The following is a 22,921-nucleotide window of genomic DNA, read 5'->3' on the forward strand; positions in this document are numbered from 1 at the left end:
CAATACGCAACAGTTAAACTACATAAAATGCTGCCATCTTGTGTTTAGAGACAAATTAAACACGACCTTTTAAAAATCTGGATTATGAAATGCAAAAGTAAGATCTACACTGTCAGCGTTTTATGATGAAGATTGGAGTGTACGGATTACAGAGAAGTGGAATTTAGTTTTTAAAATCTCATCCTTAGAGCAAGTGCTGATCCCTCTTGCAGTCAGGTCCAAGGGATGATTTTCCCAATCTGATCTCGTATTTATTTAACCTACTTGAACCTTCCAGTCACTGGTGTGAGGGGTCACCATGGCAGAATAAAAATAGCAGGAGTGGAGCAAGCAGAGATTGTCTACATCGTGAAGATGCTGTTAGTGGAGAAAACTTAAGACATTAAACACTGCCACTATTGCAATTGATAGATTGTGTATTCCTATTGTGAAAAAGCATGGAGGCTTTGCTTTTTGTAAACAACTGGAAATACTTATTTTGACTGTGCTGGGGCTGGGCAGGTTTAGCAAGGCCCCACACTGGGCTGGGCTGGGCCTTAAACTGAGAGATGCTGGGAAGAAATTCTTCCCTATGAGGGGGTGAGGCCCTGGCACAGGGATGTGGATGCCCATCCCTGGAAGTACCCAAGGCCAGGCTGGATGGGGTTGGCAGCAACCTGGGCTACTGGAGGGTGTAAAAATCTTCCATGGCCTTGTGATCTGCGAAGCTCCGAAGCCTGAGGGAGCGCGATGGACGCTGCCGGCTTCCGATGCTCCCGCTCTGCGGTTCGATGCCGGCTCCGGGGATGATGTTGTGTTACCCCACGATGCCCACGCCCTTCCCAACAACCCTCACTTTTGCGTGTCGCTCTCCTATTACAACCCCGGATATCATTCCTGAAGGAGCTCGCTCAGCTGAGTCCGTGCACCCATAGGGCCGACAGCGCTTCAGCAGCACGCAGTTTCACATTTAAATGAAATTTATTCCCTCTGCCCTCCCAGCGCCGCCCAGCCCCGCCCCCGCCAGCCGTTCCCCCATTCCCCCGCTCCGCCGAGCGGCCCGGCCGTGCCCGGCCCCTCCCCGTGACGCGCTCCCTGCCGTGAGGGCTTTCCCCGCTCCCGCGCCCAACATGGCGCTGGCTGCGGCCGAGCGGGGCCGCGGCTGCCTCGGGGCGCTGCGCCGGCTGTGAGTGCGGGCCGGGGGAGCCCGAGCGGCCCGGGGCGGCCGTGGGGCGGGGAGCCGGGGGAGCTGCCCGCAGCGAGCAGGAGGGGAGGGGGCTGTGCGGGACACGCGGGAAGGCTGGGCTGCCCTGTGGGGAGGAGGAGCACAGACACCCTCCCGGGCCTTGGGAATCGCCGCGGCGCTGCCCCGGGGCCGGGGCCGGCCCGCAGCCTGTCGCGGGAGCGTGGCCGGGGCCGCTGCGTTCGGTGTTCGGGACGTGCCCCGGTTCCTCCTCCCGTGGTGCAGCCGAGCTCTGGTCTGTGCTGTCGAGGACGTCCCGTGTCTTTTTGTCCGATAACGCTTAAAGAACGCTGGAGCTGATCCAAAATTCCGACGTTGTTTTACATGCTAATTAAAACAGTTCCAGGAGTTTGCTTTCTTATCTCTGTCCAGTGACTTCACTGCCGTTATCTCATTTAGTTAGCATTAATCATTTGACGCTTAACTTTCCATTTCTAAAATTCACTATAGCTCGCCCTTGCTCTTCCACATTCTTTTCTCTTGCACCTTTGCTCTACAAAAGCAGCTCCTGTTGCCTTTTAAAGCTTTTTTAATTTTATGGTTGCTCATGTCTTCCCAAATACTAATGAGTTGGCCTCTCTGTAAAAAATAAATGTGAGTTGTTGGCTGTTCTGTCCACCAAAAAGAGGTTTTTTGCTTGTTTGTTATAAGAAAACTCATCGATTATTTCTGTTTGAATACTACTGAAAAAGCACAAGGATAATTTTTATTGCGTCCAAGTGAAAGTACTTAGGGAGAGCAACTTGCCTTGTTACACCTGGATATGTTCTGTGTTGATAGATGTATCAGAAGTTTCAGTGCTTTCTCTCACCTGAAAATAAAATTAGCTCAGTTGCCAGTTCATGTGCACTTGTAACACTTCTGTCCCTTTATAATTGCACAGGCAATGGAACCAAGTTCGAGTATTTGTGAAATGGGCCTCAACGACAGGTATGAAGTTGCACTTCTTTAGCTTAAATTGTTAGGCACAGTGGATATTTTTAGAGTATTAGTTGCTGAAAGACTGCAGGTTTTTTTAATAAATATTCAGCATCTTCAGTTTTTGAAAACAGAAACCTGTAGCTAACATAACAGAAATCATCTTTAATGTTTAAACATTTTATATGATTTTATCTATCATATTTAGGTATTTGGAAATTAATGAAAACTTTTTAATTTTTGTGATGTTTTCCTTTGAGTCCTTTTCTGATACAAATGTTGCAAAGTCTGTGAGAATTGTTTTATAGTCATAGTGATATTTAAACAATATATGAAGGAGAGTAAAGGGGTTTAGCAAGATTATTTAAACTCACTCTGTGGTCATATTATGTAAAAAGTTATGTTTGAGAATTCAAAGATCTATTTTCATTTTATTGTTTAGTTTTAAGCTATTTAGTTCTCACTGAGAGACAGTCTCTGCCGTGCTGGCCTTATACTTCTATCAACTTGTGCCTGCTTTGTAGAAGTCTGTAAGTCACTGATTAAAAAAAACCAAAACAACAGAAGTTGATATCTGGCTATTTCTTTGTCACTGTGTATTGAGGGGGAACAGTGCTCTTCATACGTGAATTGCTTCTGTTGTGAGGGACACAGCACAGCTTTGGTTGTTTTCCTAGTTAGTCCAGAAGGTACACAGCACAGCTATGAGCATCAGCTGTTATGTAGAAGTGGGCTTTTTTAGGGTTAGGATCTATTTATTGAATTCTAAAAAAGAAAAAAAAATGGCTTAAGCATACTTCTGCATAAGGATTCTGAGTTAAAAATTCAAAGAGCAGCTTGGAAATGCTTTTGTGTGAAGCATGCTTTTTTTTCATTATTGCAGAAATGCATAAACTTTATAAATAATGTAAAATAAACTAGAAATTTAAAGTTGCTTTGTTTGCAGGGATGTTTTTGTGGCTTGGTTGCTTACTGTGCTTCATCCCTTCAAACAGGAGGTCACAGCATTGGGAAGATCCTTATTGCAAACCGAGGAGAAATCGCCTGCAGGGTGATGCGAACAGCCAAGAAAATGGGGGTGAAGTCTGTAGCAGTTTATAGTGAAGCAGACAGGAATTCCATGCATGTTGCAATGGTGAAGTATATTAATTAAATTTGGCTGATATTCATTTGTGACAGTATTTTTCATTGATAAGTTCCATGGGAAAGCAGATTTGGGTTCTGATGCAAAGTTGATTTTCACTTCTGTAGACCTGCCAAGTTTTCCTTGAATGGATGGAAAGTTTGCCTGGTCTCTGTCTCAACACCTGACAGCTTTACAGGACGTGCATTCAAGTTTGGCTCTCTGACTCTGGACAGCCAGGGATTAGAGAATGGATTGTGATTTTGGAGAAAAAGTCAGAATTTGTTTCACCTAGTTTAGCCTCTCCATGAGGACAGGCAGTGATTTAAACTGCAGTCTGATAAGTGATATACTTAGCTCAGAAATTCATTTAAATTTGCTAGTAAACAGTCTCTGTTGTATGTGTTTTTTGTAAAACAGGCAGATGAAGCATATTGCATTGGTCCACCACCCTCGCAGCAGAGTTACTTGGCCATGGAGAAAATACTGCAGGTGGCCAAGGTCTCAGCAGCACAGGTAAGGAGATCAGGGCCTTACATTTTCTGTTACTTCCGTGTCTTTAGCTCTTTATTTTTGCTCATCTTGCTTTTCCTTAATGATCTATGAAATTTCTGAGTTTTCTAAGCTAAAGTGATACAAAAAACAAGCCGGTAACATTTTTCTGTTTTAGGCTGTTCATCCAGGTTATGGTTTCCTCTCGGAAAACACAGAATTTGCTGAGCTGTGTAAGCAGCAGGGAATCATCTTCATAGGTCCTCCTTCATCTGCTATCAGAGATATGGGTATTAAAAGGTATCTGTTTACGATTTGTTCCTTGATTATGCAGTTTACAGCTTGGTAAAGCTGATTTTGTTAGCAAATGACCAGTTGCTCTGTAAATGTTTTATTCTGTCAATTTGCATTGTATTTTTACAGTTTCATTCAAGGGAATAAACTTCACGTTTATAGATTTGTTTATAGATATAATCAGTCAAGATTGTTCAGTTATTGGGATTTTAGTAATTAAATAAGTAATGATTCTTCTTTTCCAGAACTGAAGCATATCAGTGTAATATAGGTAAAGGTTCAGCAGTCAGACTGGATAGGTCAAAAGAGAAGTGGAACAGAAGCACCAAATCATCAGGGTTATTGTGGCTCATGTAAAATTCTAAGTTTAGCTCATCACAGAGGATCTTATTCTTAGTTACTTAGATCAAAGAAAGACTTTTAAGGTATGAAGTATAAATTAGGAATATGGAAATGAAGTTATAACTGTCACAGGAACTGTATAATAGTAGTTAGAGAGAATTAACTTTATCACCTCATAATGTGAGAGTAAATTGCCTCAGTAGTTTAACGAGCTTTGCATGCATTTTGGAAATTAGAGTTGTTATGCTTGAGTGTTTTATGTGTGGTGTGAATGTAGCCTGTGTAATGAAAAGTTTTGCCTTTGTACAACTTTAAATATTGTAGTATGCAGTTTTAATTTGAAAATGTTAGATTTTGGCATCTGTAATGTGGAAAAACCAGTCAAACTAAAGTGTAATCCTGCTAGGAGAAACAAAAATATTTGTTTGAAGCATGTGCGGAATTACAGTCCAATGCTGTGTACCCCACCTATGCAAGTAGTCCTGTTGAGGTCTATTGTGGAACTGTTTTCATGGAGAGAATTAACATTGGGAACATTAGACAGGTTGGAGCTTAAAGTAAGGAAAAAATATTTTTATCATTCTAAATATAAAACTGTTCTGTCAAAGCACTTCCAAAGCTATAATGTCTGCTGCTGGCGTTCCTGTTGTTGAAGGTTATCATGGAGAAGATCAGTCTGATGAGTGTCTAAAGGAACATGCCAGGAGAATTGGATACCCAGTAATGATTAAAGCTGTCCGTGGGGGTGGAGGAAAGGTAAGGAACTCATCTGTTCATCATGTGCTGTAAACTTACCACGGCTCAGGATCTCTGAAAACTCAATTTTCTAAAAGAAAACAAAAACTGGAAAAGTACTTTGTGTTAAAATTTATTAACAGTCAATCTAGCACTATGAAATCTCATTTCCCTTTGATATGCAGAAGTAGCTGGAATAAACTGGAGGAGTTTTGTTGATTTCAATAAATCTCCAGTAATTCACATAAGCAGAAAAGTTGTGCTATGGATTTTTGCAAAATGAGATGACTTTAAACTGTTGCTCTGTGATAGCTTCTTGACTTCTTTTGCTAAGAGTTTTAAATGTTGCATAAGCAATGATTAGAAATACCATTTTGTGTCTAGATACTTTTTAATGAGTGGTGAACTCCCAGTCTAAATCAGATTTTGTTCTGAAATAAATGTCTGTAAAAATACATATAGAAAATTTTAGTTATTCCAAAATAGCTAGATTTGTTTTGTAAAAAATAAGCTTTTCTCTGCCAACCTTGGAAATTTCTTTAATATTTGAGGACAAAATTGAATTTTGTGCTCATTCATATCAATGGGATGATAACACCTATTTTTTACAATTCTTATGGCACTTTCAGTGGGACTTTATAGAATTTTCTTACTGGAAGCTGTTACATAATTCTGCTAAAGTTTATGAAAGAAAGAAAAATTTATTTTTAAGCTTATTTCTCATTCTGTGTGTGCAACAAGGTTTTTCATCGTGTGCTGTATTTTTAGATATTTAGATAAGCTTTTTTCCTGTATTTTAGGGCATGAGGATTGCTCATTCAGAAAAGGAGTTTCTGGACCAACTAGAATCAGCAAGGAGAGAAGCAAAGAAGTCTTTTAATGATGATGCAATGCTGATTGAGAAATTTGTAGATAATCCAAGGTGAGAGATAGATGTTTCAGTATAAACACTGTAATATTTATTCTACTTAAATAAACATAAATAGCTTAGTTTAGTTAAACAAACATAACTCGCTTAGTTGTAGGATTAAATTGGTTTTGTATCTCTGATTTGTGTTATGAAAGTTGTTAATTTGGTCAAAATTGTTTATAATTTATTGAATTTCCTGTAGTGGCTTTGTTTTGAACGACAGGAATTAAAATACTACTGCTTGGGAGACATGGCAGTGAGATTTCTAAAATTGATTTACATCTAGGAAAAAAATCACTCTATGATATTTAAACTATAGACCTTAGTCAAGCTGTGATGGTTTCTGCTGCCCTCAGGTGTCCTAAACCAGTTATTTAATCTTCCTCTACTTTGATATTTCAAACAGAAGTGAAAGTCTTTAGCTCATGTTTGGCCTGTGAAACTGAACCAATTTATTTTTTATACAGAACATCTCGTAGAGGTCTGTTTGACACTCTTGTACTTTACATCTGTTCTTCCTTGAAGAATCACTGTAGGGAAAGCATTTATTCCAAAGAAATTGAGGGTCTGCTTATGCTGGCAGGTGGACATGAGAAAAAACACATTGCTGGGGAATTTCTTGTGCCAGGATCAGGGGATTGTCAGAATGGTGATGTGTTTTTATTAGTTTTATACATAGAATAAACTTCTGCCACCTAATAGTTATCCTCTGGTGTTTGGAAGTGAATGATGTTATTTGTTAGCCCTGGCTCAGGACTGCTATTGTCTCTTGTGAATTACTGCACAGTAAATTATGAGGGAAATAATCATTATCAAATTAATAATAAAGTGGTTTTCCTTTTATTATAATAACTAAGAAAATGTTATCCAGCCTTCAGATTATTCAATCTTCTTGCTTATCCTACAATCTATGAGATTTCACTGCAGTAGTTAGTATTAGGAATCCTCTTTCATTTAGAAGATTGAGTAAGTCTAAAACAGTAAAATCTTGCATATTAGCAGCCTCACTTCTACATTTTTGGCTCTTTTTTAAGGGCAGAAACTTACACTTGTAAGAAATCCTACTGATATGTAGAAGTTTGAAGTCTGTTTGGAGCATTGAAATACATTAAAACATTTATTTTTATGGAACAGGCATGTTGAAGTCCAGGTATTTGGTGACCAGCATGGCAACGCAGTGTATTTGTTTGAAAGAGACTGCAGCGTACAAAGGAGGCATCAGAAAATCATTGAAGAGGCACCAGGGGTGAGCAGAAAATTGTTAATATTTTTTATGAACCGTCATGTTTTTTATAGTAATTGCTATCTCCCATTGAGAGTATGTAGTGGGTAATAATTTATTTGTAAATCTCAGACTTGATTTAGTTTTGCTGCAGAAGATATCATAATTGAAAAAAACCCCTACATTTTTAGGAAAATTATTCTCAAAGAAAAATTATGTAGATTTCAAGTATAACACAGATCATGGTTTCACTACAGTTGTTAAATACTGTTAAATATTCATGCATACCAGGCTTAATATCAGCAATAGTTTGTAATATTATTATTGTTATTTACAGCCAGGAATTAGTTCAGAGGTTCGAAGGAGACTTGGAGAAGCTGCTGTCAAAGCAGCTAAAGCAGTGAATTACGTGGGAGCAGGTAGGTCTGGGGAGGTGCAGCTTTTAACTTAATGAGACTTTAAGTCTCAAGCAAATGGCATCTGGTTGCTTTTGGGTATGACACACATCTCTCAAATTTTTGAGGTTTAAGCAAATAATCATGTAGTTAATCCTGATGTAATTACAGATTTCAATTAGCATACCTGAGCTCAAGACTATTGGCAGCTGAAGGGTAGAAAAAAATTTCAGGGCAGATAATTTGATCAACTCAACTGCTGTTGGAAAGTGAGCATTATGAATTAGTAAGTTTGAGCTGAGCAAGAGGAAAATAATTTTAGCATACAAAGGGTAATACTTTATATGCAAACAGTAGTCTTTAAAAGAAAATCACAACTCACTTTAAAGTCCACACCATTTCCCAGATGAAAAGTAACCTCCTGAAATTATTTGTAACTTTATTTTCTCACTGTTTTCTTTGGGTATTTATTTAAAAAAAAATACATACCCTATGAATATTCAGAATACTTTGAAAGATTTAGAAATAATAGTCTTGGCATAGTTAAGTGTCTTGGATGTCTTTTCCATAAATGGACATCTAAGATGCTGTTAGGTGAAGTCTCCTTTTGTTAAATACTTCAGGAACAGTCGAATTTATTATGGACTCCCAACATAATTTTTACTTCATGGAGATGAATACCAGGCTGCAAGTAGAGCACCCAGTTACAGAGATGATCACTGGAACAGACTTGGTGGAATGGCAGCTCAGGGTGAGTGTTAATTGATTTTTACATGTAGAGCTCCTCCTGAGCGCTGAGTGACGCTGCCTGTGAGAGGTCAGATGGGTTTCCAGATCCTTATCTCCTGCTCAGCTGTCAGGGTAGAGTTTCCTTTGCTCCACAGGAGCATCTCACATTGCTCTATTGGATGTAGAGCTTTGTGTAGGTGCTCTGAATTTCAACCAGGCTTTTCCCAGCTGTGTAGAGAGAAAACATTTTTAAAGTGCATTTGGAGGCATTACAGACAATGTGGAAAGTGGGAGGGAGTGGGGTCCTGATCTTTCCCTTGCTATGCTGAAAAGTTTCTAAAACTCTAATTGAAATCTGTGGCCCAAAAATCATTCTTGCATTAGGCTGTAGGAGGAAAAAAATCTTCACACAAACCTATATCTGAGGGTTATACCAGTATAGCCACATTCTAAAATGGATGTACAGTGGGGTGGACTGGAACAGTGGATTTCCTACACACCCAATTTGCAGAGATGATTCACACGTTTGAATGATCACAGGAAGTTTTGGGTATTAGGTGAACTTGAAAAAAACCCAGTTCTGTTTGCATAAATCCAAAAGTGAGGACAGCAGCTTAAGTAGTGTGCGATTAAGGGTGGGGAAGTATTTAGTGTAATCAGAAAGAAAATTAAAATGGCAATGCTGATGCAAAAAGAAGGAACATTTGTCTTCCTTATCTGGACATGGAAATTGATAATTTAATCCTGAGAGCAGGGATCAAAATAACACTGGAAGAAAGAGAGAAGGTGGACAGGTTCACTGGTCTTGGCACTGTTTTTCTCCTTGTGCTTTTTAAAATGTGCTTCCTAGTTGTTCATGCTCAGAAGAATATAGTTAATATTTCATGTATCAGCATTCCAGAATATTGATTCTGCATTAAAGAAAAAACCTATTGTTTTCAGGTTGCAGCAGGAGAGAAGATTCCTCTAATGCAGGAAGAGATCCTGCTCCAGGGCCATGCATTTGAAGCTAGAATATATGCTGAAGACCCTAATAATAACTTTATGCCAGGAGCTGGGCCGCTGTTGCACTTATCCACCCCCCCAGCAGATCGTTTCACCAGGATAGAGACTGGAGTCAGGCAAGGTAAAACTGAAGGCAGTGATGGAAGAAGAAATAATTAACATCAAGAACTTGTCTTTGTAAGCATTTCCCTCTTTGGCCTAAGTAAGTTTGTCCAAAAGAGTGTTATTATAAAGACAAATCTCTACAGAATTAATCTTCCTTATGATTTTCCATGTACGTTTGGTCAATCACTGAATATTTTACTTACCTCTTCTTTACCTGTACCCAAATTAATGTTTACTGGATCATGGTGGTGATATTCTCTTCACTATTTAGGAATCCTCCATTCTGATTGCAATAAAGAAGATTGAATTTGAGTAATGTTGCCTCTACAAAAATTTATAAAAAGTCTGTGCTGAAATTGTCCTTAAAATTAAAATGCCAGATCACATAATCATGTCCTTAAACAGCTTTAATCTTGAGAGAAATGTGGCCATGAATTGTGCCTGAGCTGGATGCCATGTGGTGTCCAGCGCCTTGCATTACCAACTTCCATAAATTCTTGGTTGCATGTTACAGCATTTTTGTTTGATTGCCACATTTCAGGTGATGAGGTTTCTGTGCATTATGACCCCATGATTGCAAAGCTGGTTGTTTGGGCTGAGGACCGACAGGCAGCTCTCAGAAAGCTGCGCTACAGTTTGCACCAGTACAATGTAAGTGAGAGGAGCCCAGTGTGGTAGCACAGCTTGAGCCATCAAAGTATGCAGAAAATACAGTAGTAAAACAAAAGTGGATTCCAAAAGGGAGCCTGCCTTGCTGCTGCCATTTCAAATAATTCATTAGTTGTTTGCAGAAGTTGTATTTTTTCCTGATTTGCATACTGATTTCATTGATGGAGTGAGTAAAAATAAGTGTGAAGCCTAGTTTTACACATAGGTTTTTAAGTTTGTGGTATCTTCAGTTTGAGTATGCACCTTGGATTTTCTAGAAGGGTAAGGCTAAACAACATTTTCAATTGTTGTGTGAGCTTTCTCAGACTTAAAGGGTTTTCTTAAGTGGAATTTGTGTCAATGTTTGCTTGTAATTTTTAATTTATAAAAAGAACTAAGTTTTTAAACTATACATGTGGTAAAGAAATACACTGTCAGTTCTTTTTAGGAAACAATCCGTTTTTCCCCTATGAAAACTACAGGTATTAATTATAACTGTTTTCAAAAGCAGAATTCAGAAGGTTTGGCTTGAGGTGAGACTGAATATGACTTGTGCAGAACTAATTTACACTTTTAAATCAACAACATAAACGTCACGTTCATTGACTGAGGTAGTATTAGTGTTTGGCCTCTTATTGTTTTAGCTAAAAATGAAATTTACTGCAAGAAAAAGAGAGAAAAGAATTCTCTTGCTTTTTCCAGAATATTCAGCGCAGTTCTGTCAGTAAATGTTGACAGCATAACATAGTTACCAGTTTCACTAAATCTCTAATATAATTATGTTGTTTCATTAGATATTTTGCACTACAGGAAATGGATACTATCTAGTAAACTTAAACCTACTTTTTACTATTAAAAGATCATATATGGAATACTGACTCTATTGTAACTAATTTTTATAAGAAGCACTTGTCAAGTTAGGAATGTTCTTTTAAATACTCAGAGAACAGTTTTCCAAAAGTAGGGTTTTTCTGAAATTACCTCCTATTACGGTTTCTGGGAACTTTGCTCAACTTGACAGTGGACAAAGGCAACATTTAGAAAACAGAGTGCTTTTAAGAAAGCAATTTTTGAGTTTTTTTTTTTTTACTTTTTACAGTCAGTGGTATAATTGATAATAGAGCAGTTGAATGAATTACATTTTGTTGACAAAATTTGTGAGCAGAAAGCTGTGTATTCATAACTCAGTTTGGAATATGCTTCTGTTTCTTTACAGATTGTAGGATTAAGCACTAATATTGATTTCTTACTGAGCCTGTCAGGACACCCACAGTTTGAGGCTGGAAATGTGCACACTAATTTCATCCCTCAACACCATGATGAACTATTTCCAGCCAAAAAGGCAACTCCACATGAAGTTATGTGTCAGGCAGCTCTAGGGCTCATCCTGAAAGAGAAGATGCTAACAGATGCTTTCAGAGATCAGTCAGATGGTAAGGATCATTGTTCTGTATCGTTTTATTTTACGAGTTCATGTGCAGTTACTTAATTTGGATGTTCTTTCTTTGCCCTACTTTGTGCCTACTCAGGGTTCTATGTTGTGGCATCTCCCAGATATTTACACACAGGGCAGACTATATCTTTTGTTAAGGATAAGATATGGAATGTGTCACCACTGTAGTGTCCAGAGCACTTCCCAAAGCCCTTCAGACAGGCACTGTCTGTAAGATCTTGGGATTCGTGGTCAGTGACACTGTGAGCTCTTTGCTCTTGATAACCACAAGCAGTGGCCTTCTGCCTCTGTTATTCCTACAGCTGGCCAAGGTCTTCAGGCAAAATTACCTCTGCTCTGAATGGGGGAGGCAGTGGGGTTTAATGGAACCTTCACCTAAAGGTTCATCAGGACCTGCTGTGGTGTAGTTGAATTCTGATGTTTAAGGATGTGTTCATGGAAAACAGTGCCCTTCTTAGTGTCATGTTTTCTGTAGGTCACACAGCATCAATTTATTCAGTGTTGGGGATCAAGGAATTGTCACTCTCTGTGACTACAGTAGTTCCCCAGTCTTTCCTGTGCAATATAAATACATAAATATGAAGGTAGTAACAGCAGGACAATGATTTTAAGGCCTAAGTTCTAAGTGTTATGTTTTGCTGAAGTAGAATGGAAAATAACATACCTGTGTATCTTGTGTTTTAGATAAATTCTCACCATTTGCATCCAGCAATGGTAGAAGAATAAATATATGTTACACTAGAGAATTGTCTCTGCTGGATGGGGAAAACAGTAAGTTAATAAAAAACTGTGTGGAGGGAAGGGAGGTACTTGATGGATGAAGTTATTTATACTGATGCTTGAAAATTCAGGCTAAGAAACTGCATAGAAGCAGTATGAGTTTTATGCAGTGTAAGCTGGGAATTCACAGAATTACAGCATGTTTAATCCACACTGTTCGATCCTGAGGACATGTAAACCAAATTGAAATGACTGCTGATTAATGTTCATAATTTAAATGAATGACATTGGGATTTTAAAAAGAGCAGAGTGCCATTTACTTTTTAAAACTTCTTTTTGGTGTGAAAGGAATATTTTTTCCCCCACAAACTTTTCTGCCCAGATAATACAGATTTTAGATAGACAATTTCAGGTGTTTGTCTTTTGAAAGAAAAATTGTCTGGAATTCAATAGGAATTCTTCAGTGTGTAGTAAGCTAATCTGAAAATACTTGTTCTTATCTTAGTGTTGGTAGGCCTCATTTTTATCAAGAAAGCTTTGATACAGTTTATAGATACAGTTATAATTCTCTAGATACTCCAATTAAATCTACTCACACATGCATATTTTGTTCTATTGAACAGTTGTGGATGTAGCTGTAAGTTACAATCAAGATGGGTCATACAAAATGCAGGTACAATTTTTTCAGATACTTCATTAGATAAAATTATCCATTTCTTGTATATTTCTGTTAGTGTTAATTGTGGCTAAAGTTGCTTGGTGATTACAGGTGCAGGATTCTATTTTTAGTTTGCTTGTATCCATTGCTATATACTGTTACTTTTACCCGAAATTATCTGTAGTAGGTGCTGGATTGGCCTGGAAGAGCTATTAAAATATTTCTGACAAGGCTAAGAAAAGTGTTTGTATTTTCAGTATTTAAAGGTCTTATTTATTTTCCTTGTTAAATTTGTCTGTTTAAAATATGGGAAGTTAGATTTAAATCTGCATTTAAAAAAACTTATTTTCCACAGGACTCCTGCTCTATTTTGTGCATGAAAATGGATCTCCTATGGGATAAATAAAAGTTTTCTAGAGCATTATCTGCAAGATAACATTTTATTTTGCAGATGGAAATTGGAGAGTGATTACCAAATGAGCTGAGGAATCTTCTGGTTAGATAATTAAATGATACCCCCTAGAACTGGCTTTTTTGTCCATGTTATAGAGCTCCTATAGTAAACAGCTCAAGATGCCTTAGTTGTAGATAATTTTGTGTGTGCAGATGTGAGAGTCTCCAGTTGTTGCCTTAATTGGGTTGTGTTTGGCTGGGTGTTCAATATTCCCTTCTGGCATCCCCTGTAGTTTGAATGTCTTATTCTCTCAGATTTGGCACCCAGAATAGATGAATACTCAAGAATGCAGTCTCTGTTTCTTGTTTTAATAGTCAGAATAGGGGAATTAAGAGAATAAGTATTTATTAACTGCTTAGACTGTGTAGAGATGGGTGTACTAGAAAAATAGGGATAAAATGATTGTTCTTTCAAGGGAATATCATGACAACTCAAACCTTTACTTCTACTGATCTGACGATTGAGATAACCCACATCCCTCCTGTAATACCTGGGTAATTTTGAGTGTATTGATTATCTGTATAATGTCTGACAGCTTTTACACCTGAGCCTTACCTCAGCACTGATGAGAAGAGGCTCGATGAAGGGATGTAGGGACCAGCTATGGAGGGAAGTGTAACTGGGAAGAATGTAGACTCCTAGGGATAGAAGGAAGCCTGGGGGTTGCATGGAAGTGGAGAGCAGCTGGAGATAAGAGATATGAAGACATAACTAGGGGCAAATTATGAGGAGGACAGTGCCACTGAAGTGTTACAGAACCTGTCCTGAGGCAAAGCCACCAGAGCAGGTGGCTGGGCCTAGAACTGGCAGGCACTCAATGCTCAAGCAAACAATTTTCTGCTCAGGGATCAGTGAGAGATCAACAGCATCCTTTCAGTGCATGTTTTCTGTGGAAGAATAATTTGCAACTATGTAAATGAAGACTTGACTTTATATTTCTAGCATCCTGAAAGATCAGCAAGTCTCTAATTCTGTGCTCAGTGATGTCAGACTTGGAAGTAAACATATAAGTGAAATGTAATGTATTTACCTCTGTGTTCTTACAGTTTTTGTGCTGCAGTTGTAGTACAGGTGCAGCTTCCACTGAAGGAGAGGGTGGGATGGGATGAAGGGTACTCATAAATAAATGACCTTTTTATTTGGTCTTTCTTTTGCAGTATTAGTGTCTCATTGGCACTGTTTCCATTACTGTTCTGTTCCTTTGTAGGTTTACTCAATATGTTGTAGTTCTTGTCCTGCAAGCTTCCAAGACAGAGGAAGTCACATTTCTTTTGGAAAACATTGTGGAATATGTCAGCTGAATACTATGAATTCCTCGGTTTGAATAAATTCAAGATGCTAGGACAAATGAAAAATATTGAATTTTAATAGCATTACTAAACTGAATATTTTGGGGAGGTTTGTTGTTTTTCTTGAGAAATAGTATATCTGTGTTTAAGATAAAAATTGTCCTGAGTGAATATATCAGATAATTTGCTGAGTTGTTTTTATTGGATACAGAACACTCTCTTAACTGAAAAAGAAAGGATACATAAGGTTTAAAAACAAGTTGTTTTTGAAGATCCAGAGCTCTCTATGCAAAATCACAGGTTATGAGGGTAGAAATAGAATCTTCTGATTTATTGCTCATGAAGGGTTAACCTTTGTCCTTATAAACACATGTAACTTTCAGATTCAAGATAAAGAGTTCCTGATTTCTGGAGAGATATTGAAAGAAGGTGATTCACTTTACTTGAGGTCTTCAGTAAATGGAACAGTGTCTAAATCTAAGTTGGTCATTTTGGACAACACAATTTATCTGTTCTTCCCGGTAATGTTCCTTTCTTTATTATCACAAATTTAAAATTTTGGAAGTTTATCCATATAAATGAACAATATAAATTGCAATGGAATGTGAAAGAGAACAACAATTTCAGTTTCTTACTTTGACCTATCAAGTTTTGATACTTGTCATATTATTGTTCTAATTAGAAATTCATTGCTTGTGGTGAGTGAGAAAAGGAATTACTTTTAGAAAGTTAAAATACAGTTAATGAGACAGGTTTGGTTTAGGAGGAGGGAACACAAAATACTACAATTATCAGGTATTTAAGTTTGTCACAGGACAGTAGCAAATACTTCAAACTGACAAATATTTGAAAGGTCTTGTAACTGGTATTTTAATTTCAGTTACAATTTTTAAATTATATGACAATAAATAAATCAGTATTGGTCTGAGGAAGAATAACTTCAGCTAATATTAAAATATGCAATTATGAGTTACCATGGCATTATATGTCTTGCATATATGCAAATGACATATGAAAGAAGAGGTACTCTAACTTGCTTACTTGCTTACCAACTTAGGTTGGTATTTTTTTATTTAAAATTAAAACATTGCAAGGCCTTAAAGTAACTCAATGTAATCTAAATAAATAAATAATTATTTATTAGTTTCAGTAATTAACCTCTAGCTCTGAGCCCCTTAAGACTTTCAGCAGAATGCAGCAAAAACTTCATTGCTTTAGTGATGAGGACAAAATTACCCATGCTGGAATGGCAAAGCTCAGTTGTCCTGTGGTATCAGAGTGGAGTCTGGGGTGAGTGATAGAGAAGAAATCACAGGACTTCAGGGCATGAGTAGGATGTGGGGGATAATGAGTCTTTGAGAGACTCTGGGAAGCAGCTCTGAGAGGACTTAAGGGATTTTGATAGCAGAGATTTTTTTCTGTTCTTTCCCTCTGTCAGCCCATCTCCTAGTGCTGTTATTTCATGTTGTTATCTCACCTGTGCTGGATTTTCTTTTTGTAGGAAGGCAGTGCTCAGGTTGGCCTCCCTGTGCCCAAATACTTGTCTGCAGTGAGTTCAGGGGCAGAGCAAAGTGGAGCTGTGGCACCCATGACAGGCACAGTAGAAAAGGTAATTATAACAACATGGGTGGGACCTGAATTCTCCAATATATTCAAATTTTCTCTGCCAGAAATAGTGCTTCTGTACTGCCAGGGAAGAACTGGGGCCAGAAATGTCAGTGCTGTGTGATTTCTGATTGGAAAAAGTTTTGTTTACTCTGAGTTTTCAGCAGCCACCCGTGGCTTTTTAAGGCTTCCGTTCTTTCTCTAGAGCTCTGGAAGATCTGAACTAATACTGCTGCTTAAATAATTTTTTCTTCATCTTAATTACTTCCCAAGTCAAAGCTCCCTGAAGTGTTACAGACTGTTTGATTCATTTCATCTAACAAAGGAGTGAGATGCACTTGCAAAAGAATAAATACTCGTAAATGCCTCTTTTGTTGAGCTGTGAATTGATTTAATTTCTTTATCTCAGCAAGTCTTCTGCATTCTCTGTACAGTGACAAAGTTTCAACAGAAGGAGATTTTCTAGAGAGTTTGGTGGTTGAAAGATTCAGCCACTAATAAAAAGGCACGAAGGGTGGAGTACATTGAATGGGGATCTCTAACATCCTGAATGAACACTCCAAGTCAGAGGAGTTGTTGAAAAATGAGGTGACTCCTGCCATCTTCTTTCTGGATCTTGTTTTAAAGACTTTAGGGACTGGCTCCAAGAAGAGCTTCTGCACTTTTCTCAAAATAGAATTGCTGAAGCCCAGAAAGGGTAGAGTGTACATAATCTCTTCTAGTGTTTCTTCTTTGATAGGTAAATGGCTTCTGGTCATCCTGTCATCTGGTACTGACCCTCTTTCTGTAGGCTCTGCCTTCCCTTGAGGGGATCTGGAACTGTTCCCTATCTAGAGAAGTCCCACATCAAAAAAGATTAATAGGAGGCTGTTTTGCAAAACCTCACTCCCTCTGTGCATTGTGTTAGTCAAGATCCAGCTGATTTTATATGGTACAGGCATAAATGATTTTTCCCCCCAATTTTCTCCTGAATTGCAGGTCTTTGTGAAAGTAGGGGATAAGGTTCAGATTGGAGACCCTCTAATGGTTATGATAGCTATGAAAATGGAGGTAAGTGACATATAAAGGTTTTAAAATAAAAATCTCCTCAAAATGAAATAATTTTCAGTTGCATTATTGAAGTTCAGTGTAGAGTGCAGCTTGCAGATGTCAGTACCACTCCATCTGCAGTAACATCAGTGTTGTGTCTGACTAGATTTCAGAGGATTAAATTTGCTGTTATTTCACTAACAAATGATGATTATATAATCCATGGTATTCTGCAGCTGTTTTAACATGCATTTGAGTGGTGGTGTCAGGCCTTCTGTCCCCCCTCTCCTTTGACTTCTGTAGCACAAAACTATCTTGCTGTGTCTCTTGGCTCCTGGTTGTGATCCAGGCACATGGATGTCTGCAGTTACTTCAAGCAGAGATTTAATAACAATAATACAATTTACTTAAAGTTACCCATACAGCATTCAGAGGACTGGCATTTTGGCCATTTTACCTTGTCACAGTGCTTGACTGTGGCTCTGATTGCTTGAATTACAGTTTCTGTAGCCTAAACTGGTTTAGTTTCACTATTAGTTTAAAATAAATCTCAGTTTGTGGCAGCAGAACTAACACTGTTGAGAAAATCTGCCTTTCTCTTATGGTGTTCTTTTTTTAATGACACTCAAATTATATTAAATAAAACTATGCATTAAAAAAAAACCTACACACCAACTTCTTTGCAGTTGGTTGCTAAATGTGTTTGTGCCTCTCCAGCTGGTATCCAGACTGACATTACCTGAGTTATTTTTTAATGTAAAATTTAAAAAGCAAGTTATTATTTAGAGAATCTTTAGATGTGAGGATCTAATATCTGATCTTAAATGTTTTGATGCTAGACTAACCCTATGTAGAAAACTACCAAGAGGCAAAGCTACAATATCAAACTAAACTATAAAATATCAAATTGGTGCAATGACAAGCAGACACTTGGGGGTTGGTGTGTAAGCGTGCTGTTTCTTTGCTGTCATTAGTAGCTGTATCTGTGTTTCATCTGCATTTTGCTAAATATCTGCTCACTAAAGACCCCTCCTGGCCAGAAAAAAGAAATATCTTTAGTAAATCTGAAAATTTCTCTTAAGGGAATAAATCTGCTGTCTGATTAACATTTTGGATTAATACTGTGTTATTTTTGTTTGGTATTTTTTACAACAGAATGTATTTAATGAGGTAAAATAAGTCAGCAGTTCATACTGATGATCATTCCTATGATGATGATAATTCATATAAATGTATTATATAGCATTTTTCTCCCCAGTATACTTATCAAATATTCATGAGAAAATAAAACCTTAAAGTGGATGTTTAAAAGAAGGTTTAAAATAAACCATGTCAGAGGACGGAATTAAGTGTGTTCAATCCTAATTGGACCAAGCAGTAATGCTGGCATTTGCTGGAGAGAGCAAAGGGAGGGAAACCCCTTGAGTTGTCTGCTGTTCACTCTGGCTGTGTTTCTGTGCAGCACACCATAAGGGCTCCCAAGGCAGGAGTGATTAAAAAGGTCAATTTCCAAGAAGGTGCCCAGGCCAACAGGCATGCTCCACTCGTTGAATTCATGGATGAAGAGGCAGAGTCAAAATGAAATTCAAGGAAGGTGCATTTTATTTTTTCCACTTTGCTGATTTTCTCATGGAAGAAGATTTCTTCATATTTTCAGCAAAATATGAATGTTTTGTATGAATGGGGGATTGGTTTCCTCTGCATTTCCTGCATAGTTTGACTGTAAATTAATGCTGACTTCACTGAAATTTGGGTATCATTATACTGTAATTGTATATATAACTTGTGGACCTATGTGATTGTTGTCCAGTGGTTTGCATGAGGAAAGGACTGGAAGAAGATGTGAAACTGAAAGGTTCAGAGAGGTTAATAAGGACTATTAGGTACAGGCAGGTTGGGTTTTTCTTATTCACAGCTGCCTTTTTTCCCTTAAATATGTGAGGATTGATTTGAAGGAAATCTAAAAGACTGTTTTTCTATTTTCTGGCAAAATTCCTGTTTGTATCTTATGTTTTTGCCTTAATAGGAAATTTAGGAATATACCTAGCCCAGAATCCCTCTCAGTCATTTCTGGTGCATCTGTTTTTCCTGTTTACCTCAGTGAGTTGTGAAAATCTACATTTCAAAAATTATTCTTTAATATACCTCAAAATATGTGATGCAAAGCATTTTTCAAATACATTTGCTACACTAATCAAAGTTAAAATGTAACTGCTTTCCAAAAATACCATTTGAACTTTAAGCAGAAAGCAGTAACATAGAAATATAAGCTTATTTAATACGTAGCGTGCCAAAATACAATACTGACTTCAAAATCTTCATTACTGTTACCATATTGTTCATGTTCGAATGTATTTCTTATTGTCTGAAGTACACCACAGTCTTTATAACAACATGAAACGTTACTAATAATAGATTTTTTTTGTATATGCAGGGTTTCAGAATGGAAAATTGGTAGGTTTTTGGATATGCAGAGAAAAAGTATTCTCAGACTAAGCATACTGATAATTTGCTATAAAATTAACTTAATTAACCAGCACCTTAGAGAAACAAGGCAAAGAAAAAAAATGTTTTAATTGTTGAAAACTTTGAAAGTCTTTTCATTTTTCAGTTAATGTGAAGTTCTGTTATCATGTGAAGTTTTGATATGCTAATTTAATTAAATAATCTGTTTTGTACTGCAGAAAGGAACAATCAGATGCTGCAGTGATCCCAAGCCTGTAGTTAAATCTGTGCAAATGGACCCTTACCAAAAATCTCATTTCTGAATCAATATACAGTATCATGGGGAATTCTCTGGTCTGCTTTTATAACTGTGCAGCCTTGTCTGCAATGCAGAAAAAAAAAGTGGTGAAAAAGCAATGACTCTGATGATCAGTGTATTAAAATAATATTTTAATACTTCACAATTTTCCTTCTAATCCTATGGTCACCTAGCAAATAATTAAATTCCAGTGATGATCATGTAGAATATTGCCACTATTATTTTTATTTACTGCCAAATAAAAATCAGGCATAACATGGAATGTTTGATTTGATTTTTCTCCATTTTGTTCTTTCCCTGGTTGCTTCTGTTCATGCATTGGATTAGAGGGTTTAAGCAGCTGTTTCTGTATCATCTGATGATGATGAGCACAATCTGCAGATGACATTTAGGAGGCAGTAATCCAGACACTCGTGATGGGTTTCACTGCAGGTAAGGTTAGGCACTTGTTTTATCCAGAATTGAATCCTCACATGAGCTCAGCCCTGAAGAGGCTCAGCAGCTTGGCATTTATTTTTTTCTCTCTCTGTGACATGGCTGTTTCTAGACTGACTTTGCTGCACTGAATCTGTACTAAAACATTCAAACTCCCAGCAGGAGGTTCTCTGCCCGCTCAGTCTGCACAGCTTGGCTGCACACAGCCAGTGCAGCAAAGCACATTCCCTGGGAGCTGACAAAATGTCCTCCCTCCGGAGCCAGGGGAGACAAATAATCTCACCAGTGTTCATTTTCCCTCACTTCTCAAAAATTAGCTGTTAGGTTTTTATCTCTATAGGTTTCTACTGAGATAGATTTTTCAGATAGTGATGGTTTTGTTTAAGAAAAATTTCTTGCAGAAGTCACTTCACAGTTTGCATACTTGAAATGCTTTACTGCAGTGTGATTTAATTGAACTTGGAAATGCTCAAAGAATTGTTAAAGGTAGGTTGTTCCTATACCAATATCTTAGTTAAAAAAATATTCATGAATCTTCAGTTTATTACAAATAAATTTTTGTGTTACAAATGTAAATTGGTAAGAGCCCTAGTAACATAGCTGTCACTTGTCTCTAAAACACCTAATGGCAGACTAAGAAAAAAAAAATTAATTTTTTTAAATGCAGTATTTTAGCATTTGGTTTAAAGCGGCTAAATCTCTGTTACTAATTTATTATCAATGTACCTTTTCAGATAGTACTGTAGTTCTGAAACAACAGTCACAGATGTTGCTGGAACAATGAATCTGAACTGATTCTAGTTGTAATGATTTTTTCTTGCTGCCAGAGAGAGGGAGCTGTGTCATGAGATACTTAGTTCAGCCTGTTGATGGTCTGCAGGAAAGAACAAAGCTGTTGGTGTTCCAGACTTGGGCTCCTCTGAGGCAGGGTCAGGGAGTGACACTGAGCATTGGTCAGTGGGATCAGGAATGCAAACTTCAGTTCCCCCCGTGGGGATCTCCTGCAGTCAGCTGCTGCCAGTTCCTGTGGCTGATACCCAGGGAAGCTCTGTGCTGTGGAGCTTCAATCCATGCCAGAGTGGGAACCAGGAGAGCAGAACTGTGTTCTTATTTCTGCCACTGACTCACTGTGACTTCAGACAAGTCACTTGGTAGATATTTGCCTATTTCCTCCTATTTAATGAGGTTGATGGCAATCAAAACACTGCAAAATTTGTGGACACGCTAATTTAGAAATAATTTGCTCTGCTTGTTGGGAAATTTGTAATTTCAGATGTAGACTAATTCTACTTGTAAAGGTTTTTTTTAATCTTTTATACATCAAATATCAATACCATAGTGTTACAAAGCTTCCAGTGTGTATTGTATCCTTTGTTGTAATGATTGTACCAGCTAGTTACCAGGAAATCTTAGCTTCAAGTCTTCATGCTGACTAAAAAAAATGAATACTCAAGTGGTTTTCGGCAGGACCTTTATAATTTAGCCAATAGTAGGGGAAATAAAAAGTTAATCTGGGCACGCGACTCTTTTATTAAAGTAACTTCTTGTTATGTCCCTTGAAAGAGGTACCAGTGCACTCTCACAGGTATATTCACTGCTGCTGATAATCCTTTTCAAGCAGATCAGGAATTGTCTGTGTTCTGTTTGTAAAAAGCTCAGCTGTGCTGATTAGAATATGTTTACTGAACAATCAATGGCAATTGATTAAGTTCTGAACTACCAGCTTTTACACAAAGTATATTCTCAACATACACAAGATACTTCAACTTCTTGTACAGTTATGTTCCAAGTTGAGACTTTTACACACAAATTCCTTGCAGGTAAGTGTCACTTACTGGGGCATATCCTTCTGCATAAGAATTCCATTTGGAAAATAATATGCACCACTGAATGCTGTGTTAAAAAATCAATATTGCAGAAATTGATCATTGAAACTTTGGTATTTATTTTTATGTGATCCAACTGAATTTCTTGGAAGAGCCTGGATTCTAAAAGCAGTTTTGAGACACTTGATGTTAGCTTAAAATCTGTTGATTATATAATGAATTCATAATAAAACAAACATGGATGTTCTGGTTGAATACACCATATTTTTTATTATAGCAGTAATTAATAAAACACATCTGGAGTCCTGCTGGGTTTTAAAATCATAATGGTTGTTGGATTTAACTTTAATCTGTGGCCTGGTTTCAGCTGGGAGTTAACTTTCTTCCTAGTAGCTGGTCGAGGGCTGTGTTTTGGAGTCAGTCAGAGAACAATATTGGTAACAAGCTGCTGTTTTAGTTGTTGCTGAGTGCTGCTTGCTCTAAGTTAAAGGCTTTCCAGTTTCCCATGCTCTGCCAGCAGACAGGTGTACGAGGGGCTGGGAGTGAGC

At 37.7% G+C, this 22,921-nt stretch overlaps 1 protein-coding gene across 1 annotated transcript; it reads left to right on the plus strand.

Annotated features, from left to right (window-relative positions):
* The first annotated feature begins 1,072 nt into the window (after positions 1–1,072).
* MCCC1 (methylcrotonyl-CoA carboxylase subunit 1) lies at positions 1,073–22,063 on the plus strand. The gene is made up of 19 exons (XM_021543660.2): positions 1,073–1,165; positions 2,106–2,152; positions 3,136–3,275; positions 3,684–3,779; positions 3,934–4,055; positions 5,000–5,147; positions 5,927–6,048; positions 7,171–7,282; positions 7,596–7,677; positions 8,277–8,404; positions 9,325–9,508; positions 10,034–10,143; positions 11,357–11,573; positions 12,278–12,364; positions 12,937–12,986; positions 15,098–15,235; positions 16,216–16,323; positions 17,298–17,369; positions 18,811–22,063. The coding sequence occupies exons 1-19, from the start codon at positions 1,110–1,112 to the stop codon at positions 18,928–18,930; spliced, it is 2,139 nt and encodes a 712-aa protein (XP_021399335.2). The 5' UTR covers positions 1,073–1,109; the 3' UTR covers positions 18,931–22,063.
* The last annotated feature ends 858 nt before the right edge of the window (positions 22,064–22,921 follow it).

This window comes from Lonchura striata, chromosome 10 (genome assembly GCF_046129695.1).
Source record: "Lonchura striata isolate bLonStr1 chromosome 10, bLonStr1.mat, whole genome shotgun sequence".
NCBI lineage: Eukaryota > Metazoa > Chordata > Aves > Passeriformes > Estrildidae > Lonchura > Lonchura striata.

Bases quoted from the DNA above. Each gene is read 5' to 3' on its own strand.
- MCCC1 (XM_021543660.2), top strand. From the start codon at position 1,110: ATGGCGCTGGCTGCGGCCGAGCGGGGCCGCGGCTGCCTCGGGGCGCTG. The intron at 7,678-8,276 runs GTAGGTCTGGGG...TAAATACTTCAG, and splicing joins AGTGAATTACGTGGGAGCAG to GAACAGTCGAATTTATTATG. The intron at 12,987-15,097 runs GTACAATTTTTT...TGTAACTTTCAG, and splicing joins ATGGGTCATACAAAATGCAG to ATTCAAGATAAAGAGTTCCT.